The sequence below is a fragment of the Cyphomyrmex costatus genome, unplaced genomic scaffold (assembly GCF_001594065.2).
Source record: "Cyphomyrmex costatus isolate MS0001 unplaced genomic scaffold, Ccosl1.0 scaffold51, whole genome shotgun sequence".
Lineage (NCBI taxonomy): Eukaryota > Metazoa > Arthropoda > Insecta > Hymenoptera > Formicidae > Cyphomyrmex > Cyphomyrmex costatus.
Window position 1 is genome coordinate 799389 of NW_017279354.1, and position 10300 is coordinate 809688.

Here is a 10300-nt window from a genome sequence, read left to right on the forward strand (position 1 = left end):
TAATATTTTATAAAATAATATATTATAATTATAAATATCTTGTATCTTTAATCAAAATAAAATTGACGCTATTAATCCATAAATTGTGGATTACAGAACTATTACAGACGAATGTCATAGAATGCAGAAAACTATATTATTACAATATTTTTTAACATACTGATATAATTAATATGTTATTTAAAGTAAAAAAGTGTATATTAACGATTCAGTGATTACAACGTAACTTCTTATTTCTTTATATATATAGATTTATTCATCAATAGATGTTCAAAATTTCTTTAAATTATATTTCTATATTATTCAATTTTTAATATTCTATTATCCGTAGAAATAATTGAAGACAAAAGATTCTTTCTATTTTTGAGACAGTTAAGCTTAAAACTTGTTACCATTCTGTTGCAGGACTGGAAGTATGCCTTTCGTGCGAAGTAAAGAAAATGTCATCGATGGGAACTACTATTAGAGACTATAATCTCACACAATGTGCGAATGAAAAGAGACTCTGCATTGACGGTTGATGATGTTCGGATCATCGTTCATTCACACACAGCACACATTCCAGCTACTTCTCTCTAACGAAAAACTTACTGTTATGCGAGCTAACTTGTTCTGCTTTTAAATTTTTATTTATAGTTTCATGCGAACGATTTTGCTGTTTAGTACGAATTTGGTTACTCTTTACTACTTTTTCATTGTTTGACCGATTATATGTATGAATAAATCTGAAAAATGTCGAGTAATCGAATCAAAATTAAAAAAAAACCATAATCATTTAAATTGCACTTTTGTACTTTTTTCGATAATGCGCGTTTTTCTTCTAGGTAATGCTATCTTATCAACTTCAACTTTATATTTGCACATGACTTAATATAAATATTTCCATACGTGCGCTCTTTCTTTTTCAGTTTTAATTAAATGTGTAACTGTTAGTACTCATTTACATATATATTTAATTTATATTCGACGATTATTTTAAGTAAGAAACAGTTTTTTTGTCGTGCGGCAATTCCTTATAGAGAGAAATTGTCTTAAAATTAATTTTTAAATCTGTATTTAAGAAATAGATTTTTTGAGAAAAAGGACCATTCTATAGATCCCAGTTACAAAAATTGTGTTTTTACAATATTTTATTTTTTTTACACGAACTTGAGAAGATTTAAGTGCAAGTTTTTCAACATGTTTTTTTATTATACAATAGCAGAATCACCGTTCGTAATCAACGGTTTAGCGATGTTGTAGCAGAAATTGTGAGCGACAAAACTTGTCTATTTGTTTATCAAACAGATGTAAAACGTAATAAAAGCATTCGATTAATCTAAGTAAATTTCCATGATTGCGCTGGATTATATCAGCTAATAAATTGCTAACATTTCTTATACTTGTACAGAATTTTAACATAAAAAATGCACCGTCTGCCTTAGAGTAGAATATAGTAGAATCCGGATGGATCTAACTCGAATTATTTAACTGACCTCCCTCCCTCCTTTCTGTCTCTGTATCTCTCTCCGTTTTCAAACTCGCTCGGAAAAAATTTAATTTAATTCCCGTCATGGAATCTCGATAGCGATGATCAGATAACTATATATAGGGATTTTTACTATATAGGGAATTGAATATGTCGAATAATCCGGGTTCTACGTACGATTCTAGATTCGAAGGCTGCATACATTTATTTTTGACGAATTTTAATACGCGTCAAATCTTTAGGGATGTCCTCGTAACTTTGGCATGTTCCATATTACTTTTTTAATACCTTTTTTTATCCATAAGTACATACAGTTGGCATTGAAAAGATTGATGCTTCGAATCATTTTTTCATTTGATGTCTAACAGGAGAATTGTATTTTACAAGAATATTATGGAGTATGAAATAAATAGAACATAAAAATGTTCATGTTGGGCCTTTTTTAATAACAAATTCTTAATTGCCATTTGCGTTTTGCAACATGTGTTAGTATATGCCAAGAACTCAAGTCAACTCCAATTAAGTGTATTTTAAGTTAAGATATACATATTGATGAGAGAAAAAGTAGATCTGAATATAATTCTTATATATATATATATAGATATAATTAAAATTATAATGATTTAGTTTTACAATAAAGAATTATACTATTATTATATATATATATATATATAAAGATAAATTAATGTTATATATTGTTACTCAAAAAATATTGATATTTTGTGTATTAAACTTTTATATAATATATATGAGAAATATTTTTTATTTATTATATTAAAATTATAATGGCTTGAGTTAAATCAATCTTTGTTGAAATATATAAATTAAAAGCACACCGTTTTCATTTTTTAAATAAATTTTGAAAGTCGTAAAAAGAAAATTTGATTTTGTCTTTTTAATGTCAACTGCACACTTACGAGTCCTAAATACTAAAATGAAACATATTTTATTATATATTGTTTCTCGAGTTTTCCTTATTATGTGTTTCTTTTCAAGTTCATTGTTTTTGTGAAAATGTTGAAATATAGAAGAAGTTAGCAATAAACAAATCGACGAATTGTACATCATTGAGCATTCTTCTAGATTTTCCATTTAATTTCCTATTCTCAAAAATGTTTGACTACACTATTATACATCACATTGTATTGTAAAATAATGGAAACTATATGCAATCGAAACTGCGTATATTTTATTTAGTTTCATTATCAAATGTTCATGTTATTTGATTCACGAGATATGAAAAGAAAAATACTGCATACTTAACTATTTTGTAAATTAGATATTTTTTTTAAACTTTATTTATTTTTATCACTTATAACGTTTTATATTATCATTTTTGCTTTACTTTTGCTACATATCTTTAATGTTGTTCCAATTTATGTGCCTGAGAGCTTAAAGGCCTAAATTTTCTTTCAATTCGATTAAAATTAATAAATGTTGATCGTCAGCAAACATTATATAAGATTTCTTATTTCGTAAGATTTTCTCGATTCCGTTTAGAAAAGAGTTTCCTAAACCTCTTTTTTAGTAACAAACAGATTATCATTTAGTTATTCAAAATAATTGTTAGTTTCTAAATAAATCTCTAAATCTTTCATTTCAAACGATTTTATTTCTTATACAGTTATATATAGATTTCGCGAATCAAAGGCTTAAATTTCTTGGTCTGCTGAGGATTGAATGCTCCTTTTTGCGATTGAGATTATTATAAATAAAATCTTTTTAATAAAATTATAAGGAAAGATCTGCAAGTCAAATAGATATAAGAGATTCAATGCCTGTTTTGAAATTATCTAATGTATTTTCTTTCTGTTTTCTGCATTATTTCAAAATTTATATACATATAATAAAAACTTTCATAAAATACAATGGCAAGGATGGTATAATAGCAAGAAAAATTGATATTAACAACTTTATTATTCACATATACATATGTAGTTACTAATGTATATGCCTATATGAGATATGAAACTTGACGCTATGTATATTGTATTATTTTATGTGTATCGATTCTTTATGTCAGTCCATGTTTAAAAGTACTGAGCTAATGTCATCAGGGAACGAATGCTTTACAAGATATTTCATCTTACATCCGTATCAGGATAAAATACAAGGTATTTAATATGATACGCATATGTTGATATATTTTTAATAGTTTTGCATGCAGAGTGATAATGAGCATTAGTTAAAAAAAACCTATTGTTAGATTGAACAAAATATCGATTAAAATTTTGAGAATATTTTCATCAAACATGAAAACCGTCATATCATTCGAAACAAAGTAACTTTTGTTTGAGACTTTCTATTAAATATATTGTTTTTGAAATATTCAAAGTGGCTATATAAAATTTATTTACATTTATGTAATAAGCATAATTGTTATTTACATATAATTATAATGCATTTAAAAAATGTAGCAATTATGTAGGTATGTTATGTTTTCTAATTTATAAATCTTATAAATCTTTTAAATAAATTGAATATACTGAAATAATACATTAAAATATAAAAATTTATTTAACTTATTCTTCTATAAGAAAAAAATAAATATATCGAATTTTTAAAGTATGACTTGCTATACATTAAATTAAGGATAAAAATTTAACAATTTATTGTTAATATTTCCGTTACATTTTTCTATAACATTATCGTATTGCTCAAATAGATGGTTTGATCGAAAAACAGAATTAACGTTATTCTATTTATTCTAATATTTTTTTGTCTTTCTACATAAGATTAGCAAAAAATTCTTTTCTTCCTTGTATAGAAAATCTATATTATTAATGTTTTATTGCGGAAAAACGTAATCTAGAATTAATATAACAATATCATTACATCTACGAAGAAGTTTTCTAAAATAATGATGCTTTTGTATTTGGTGTGAATGACTCAAGTGATAATCTAAATAATATTCGAGAAGTATATATTATGAATGGATACATATATACTTATGTGGATAGACACTGTTTTATTATACACGCGGTTGCATAATATTAGCGGAGCTTTTGAAGCGTAATGTAGCTCTCAGGTGCAAATATATTGTTATTTAATGACATGCATATATAATATGTATAAACTTTGATTTATAATAAATATTTCCACTTATACATTCTGTTTTCTTCATTGTCCAAACAAAAATCACAAAAATTTCGACATTTATATACATATAATAATAGAATTTTTAAATTAGAATAAAAGTAATAAATCAGTTCTAGTTTAAAATTTTTCAAATTTAATTTATTAAAATAGTAGTATGTTAAATTATATATATATTAACTGTATTTAAATAAAGTATGTATGCATAAATATTACAAATTTATTATATACTTCATATATTTACTAGATAGTTATAAATTAAGAAAATAGTGTTGACATAGTGATAAGAAAAAGTAAATTGCCACTTATTTTTTCGCAGTATTATCGCAGTAAATAGTTTATTCTATAAATTCATTTGCAATAATAACTATAAATAAACTATAATTCATTTGCAATAATAATAATATCAGGAGACGCGGTAGTGTCTCCAGCCATGTTCAAATATATCTATTATATATCATATAATTATAATTATGGGATAAACTAAAAACGTTATAAAATATTATAATTTATGAATCCTAAATTTTTATTACATACTTACATATTTCCAATAGTTACGGTACTGTTGTTACGTATTTCAATTTTATCAAACATCATCTTTTAGTAAAAATTCTTTAAATAATTTAGAAAACATTGATAATTTAGTAAATTTGTTTATTAGTATTTATCTTTGATAATTTAGTATAAATATATATAATTATACTAAATTATCAACATTTTTTAAATTATGTGTTTTTGTGTGTGTGTATATACACCCACATATATTATATATACCACGCACGATACTCGAGCGACATTTGATCTGCGCGCGAGGCGGCGAGGTGAGGGGGACAGCGGAAAGCGGAGGCGATTCGAAAATCGGCCAAAAGTTATATACACTTTATGTTAGTTCACTTTGAACTGGCACCTTTAATTAATAATATATTTACTTTTCGTGGTAATATATTGTTATTAGATAAAAAGGTTTAAATTTTTGAGTATCTTTTTTTGAACATGGCTTGACCTTTTTTGCATTTTTATCGATAATGTAAAACTTGAAAAATTTTGTGATAAATTTTGTTTAACATATATTATTTATTCTAAGTTTAAATATATGTATATTATTTATGTAGATAACGGTAGATAATATTTTAGAGAGCGATTATTTCGAAAAATAATATAGTACTAGGAGAACACTGTTAAAAAGTACGTTTTAAACGTATAAGTATATATTGCAGTCAATAGTGTCACAGTTGTGTTTATTTTGTTATATCGATGCGATTGACATAGTTTCAAGTTTTTAGGAAAAAAATTAATAATTGGAATACATATTTGTTAAATACAATTATGAAAATCAATTATGTGTTACTGCCTCTAAAAGCACACTATTTTTTTTTTCATGCAGGTAAGTGAATCTATATGGAACGAATTATATCACAAGAAGGAAGGAAGCACAAAGCAAAGCCTATCACGGTCAAAACTAGATCAAGATGCTTATTATCATTATGTGTGAATTTATATATCGCGTATGTAGTTCTCTCAATCGCGTGCCGAACATTTTTTCAGACTTACAACGCAACTCTAAACGACTACCGCGGTAATATCACTTTAGTTAGATTGACAATCAATCTAACAATTTTCGATGCTTGTAGCATCTTATTAGATCTTAATAATATGTTGAAAGACATATATTAAAATTTAATATTAAAGTAATGATAATTGAAATCTGTGAAAAATAAGATTGCAAAGAATATCACAAGTTGGCGTTTCGTCCCGGCTTCCACTACTGGACTCATCAGTAAGGTAATGTAGTGGGAGCCTACCTTATACGCCGGTGTAAGTTATTAAATCGGTTATTAAATGTTCGGCACGCGATTGAGAGAACTACATACGCGATATATAAATTCACACATAATGATAATAAGCATCTTGATCTAGTTTTGACCGTGATAGGCTTTGCTTTGTGCTTCCTTCCTTCTTGTTATTGTTTAACAATTGTACGGTCGTAAAAATGAGATTCTATTATTTGTTGAATTATATCACGTTTTCTAATAATTAAATAGTTTTAATAAATTTATGTCTTTTTTTTTTAAGTAATATATTTCAAATATTATTATAATGCATCTTATATTCGAAAAAATTTTGTAATACCTTTTGTAATACTGATTCTATGAAATATCATATGTGGACCATATTAAAGAAATATACATATAATGTAATAAATTAATAAATAAAAAACAATAAAAATTTAAAAATATTAAAAATTAGTTTTAACTCCATACTACTTCAACTCTATTAGTGTAATACAACCTTAATTATTTTTATTTCAGCTATGGCTGCCATTTTTCCATTTGTACCTGTTTACGGTAAACAACTTGGTATTTCTCCATTAATAATGGGTAGCATTACTGCCATTTTACCTATTGTGTATATGATTACTAAACCAACAATTGGTTATATCATGGATTATTTTCAAACACAAAAAAAATTAATCTTTATGTTTATACTGATGGTTTCATACGGTTCCTACATTTTGATATATTTTTTACCTCCATTACCGGGACCAATGATACCAGATCATCAGTTTCAAAATGTTTCTTGTGCGATTTTACCATTTTGCGATATTAATGTAAGTCTTTTTTTACAATTGCGTGTTTTTTTCAATGAAAATATCGTTATCTAATAATAATACGCCCTAATTACTGTGCTATATTGATGCTCTCATTGTCCTGTCATTTTGATTGTTTTATTACTTTAATATATGTTTTATAATACAATATATTTAAAAGTTTTCTTATTTGTTTTTATTTAAGAACTCAACAGCATTATGTAACATTTCAAAGAATACTACATGTCATTGGACATGCACTGATACAAAGTTTTCCATTCGACTATCTTTCTATGCAACTTCTCCTGAGAAGGAAGCAGTTATTTCTTCAAATACTACATGTTTATTAAATATTAACGAAATGGCATTATGTCAAGGAATAGAGACAGATAATTGTAAGGTTATCTGTGATAATTTTGAAAGTAATTACTGCTTGTACACATCTGTTACTTTCTGGGGATTTGTCATTTTAATGTCTTTTGGCACTATTGGTGTTGTTACTTCTTTTAATATAAACAACGCAATTTGTTTTGAAATATTAGGTAAACATTCATATAATTACTATATTATTTTCTTTAAGTGCATTTATTGAAATATGTATAAAAAGACTATCTGAATTAAATATCTATAATAATTATTTTAATACGTATTCTTTTATTTATTTTTATAAAAAATATATAAAGTTAATACTTTTGAAGTTTCCTTTTGGTCTTGTCGTTACGCTTATAGCTATGACATACAAAAATAATTAACTGTAAATTGTCAGCAATAAAATGCAATAAATTAATCACTCACAGATCAATAATAAGATCATAACGTCAGTAGTATAGCAAATTCTTTAATTGATTTCTTTACTATTTATGTTTTACTGCTAAAGTTTTTCTGTGTGCCATAGTTCTTACTTTGGTAGTGATTATCATATTTTGACTGTATATTTATCAAAGAATTAATAGTGTAGTTGTAACAATGTATGATTCATGTATTTAAGTATTTATGCATATAATTCTTGTTGACAATATAGATGTCAACATGGAATAAATTGTCGTTTTTTTATCTTTCAAATAGAGTTATCAAAAATTATTTGAAAATATAGTTTCTTTATGGTTAAATAAGATTTCAATTTATAGTATATAAATAACAAGGAAACGGTCAATATAATCCATTCTAGATTTGGTGTCCAATATAATATTTTTGTATGTAAACTCTAAATATACTTTTTAGTTATGCAAACTGCGTGCCGATTATAGTCAAACTATAAACGCAATCATAAATTACAGCTAAAATATATAATTAATATATAATATAAACATTTTTAATACATAATTTTTGTACATAAATGTCATGTTATATAAAAAAGAAATATATGTAAGCGTGTGCGTCTGCGTGGATTATGTTTCACAAAATTAATTAATTTATCTTCTCAGGTAAAGGTAAGCAAATGAAATATGGTAGGCAACGTATGTGGGGTGAAATCAGTTATGGTTTAGTAGGACTTTTAGTTGGATATTTTATAGATATATGGTCCCAAGGAAAAATCTATAAAATTTATACACCAGCATTTCTTCTTGCGTTTATATTTATTTGTATCGATTTATTATGTTGCAGAAAACTGAAGGTAATTTATAATAAATTAAAAAGAACTAGCAAAAAGGAAAAACATCTAACCATAATTTTTGAATTTTATTTTTTTTACAGCTGCCACATATATCGAGATCGTCAAATATATGTGCGAATATCTGTGCGCTTTTAAAATATAAATCCGTTATTATATTTTTATGTTTTGCTATTATTGTCGGAGCCATTGATGGTTACATAATCTTTTTCTTGTTGTGGTAAGTTTATATAATTTAAAAGATATTTCATTGTATTTATTTGTTATATGAAATCAATTATTAGAATATAGAAATTAAAACGTAAAATTTTAGCGGACTTAATTTTTATAATATTTAATTTTAATAATGTGTATAGTTAAGTTTTATATTTTACTAGGTATGAAGAAGATTTAGCTATGAAAACTGGTTATATGGACAAAATAAAATTAATAGAAGGTTTAACTGTATCCGCAGAAGCTTTCGGTTGTATAATATTTTTACCTTTATCTGGTATCATTGAATTATACTTTATTATAATATTTTACATAAATGAGGTGATCCAATAATTTGAAATATTGTCTTAATTTCTTTTCAGGTAAAATATTAAATAAATTTGGATATGGTTACACTTTTAATCTTTCTCTTGTATTTTACGTCTTACGGCTAGGATTAATATCTGTAGCGCCAACACCATGGTGGATTGTTCTAATTGAATTTTTACTACTGGGTTTATCATATACACTTTCCTACGTAACAATAATAGAGTTTGCGGATGTAATATCATCGTCCAATATATCTATTTCTGTTCAAGGCATTATGTCAGGATTTAAAGAGGGTTTTGGTAAACTTCTTCAAATATTTCACATTTACAATTAAATTATTACCAAAAAATGATTATAAACATATATATGTATATTTTTTCTTCTTAATTAAAATTTCTTATTAATGTAATGTATAAATTCTTTTTAGGTTTTGCTGTCGGTAATTTGGTGGGGAGTATGCTTCTAAAAAAATTTGGTGGTGCATTAACTCTACAAATATTTTCAATGTTTGCAGCATTCTGTGCAGTAGTATATTTTGTACTTTACATTAAGTACTTGAAGCATAAGTTACCAGGCAAGAACTCTAATGATTTAATTTAATTAATTCAATTAATTTTTTTCAAGATATTAAAAAATAATACATATTATTTTTAATATAGGAACACGAAATGATGTTGAGTGGAAAGAACTTAATGATGCACGGAAACAGTGTGTTGTAGCAAAATGATATCATGAGATGTCTTTCATTATACAATATATTTAATGAATGTTATTTTTTAACCAAAAGTATTAAATCAGCATTTGGAAATATTGATTTTGTATGAATTTTCTATTAATGTTTTCCATATATTTTATAAATGTCATTAAAATATTCCTTAATAATATTATATTTTGTGTGGGAGGACTCTGTTTGCCTACATTTATTTTTGCCTACATCCCGATTGCTTACATTAATTTTTACCGGCATGTATTATTGCCTATAGGTATGTATTTTTGCCTACAGCCCGATTGCCTA

General features: G+C 25.5%; 2 protein-coding genes across 2 annotated transcripts in view; both read left to right on the forward strand.

Moving 5' to 3' along the window:
* Klc (kinesin light chain) overlaps positions 1-700 on the forward strand; it is an 18862-nt gene extending 18162 nt beyond the window's left edge. The window contains exon 8 of the mRNA XM_018546015.1: positions 406-700. Coding sequence (XP_018401517.1) covers positions 406-435 — 30 coding nt within the window. The 3' untranslated portion in view covers positions 436-700. The remainder of the gene's footprint in view (positions 1-405) is intronic.
* A 5190-nt stretch (positions 701-5890) lies between these two features.
* LOC108778785 (major facilitator superfamily domain-containing protein 6-like) lies at positions 5891-10012 on the forward strand. Its single transcript, XM_018546054.1, has 9 exons — positions 5891-5948; positions 6874-7172; positions 7357-7693; positions 8576-8766; positions 8847-8983; positions 9141-9253; positions 9339-9584; positions 9713-9859; positions 9945-10012. The coding sequence occupies exons 1-9, from the start codon at positions 5891-5893 to the stop codon at positions 10010-10012; spliced, it is 1596 nt and encodes a 531-aa protein (XP_018401556.1).
* The last annotated feature ends 288 nt before the right edge of the window (positions 10013-10300 follow it).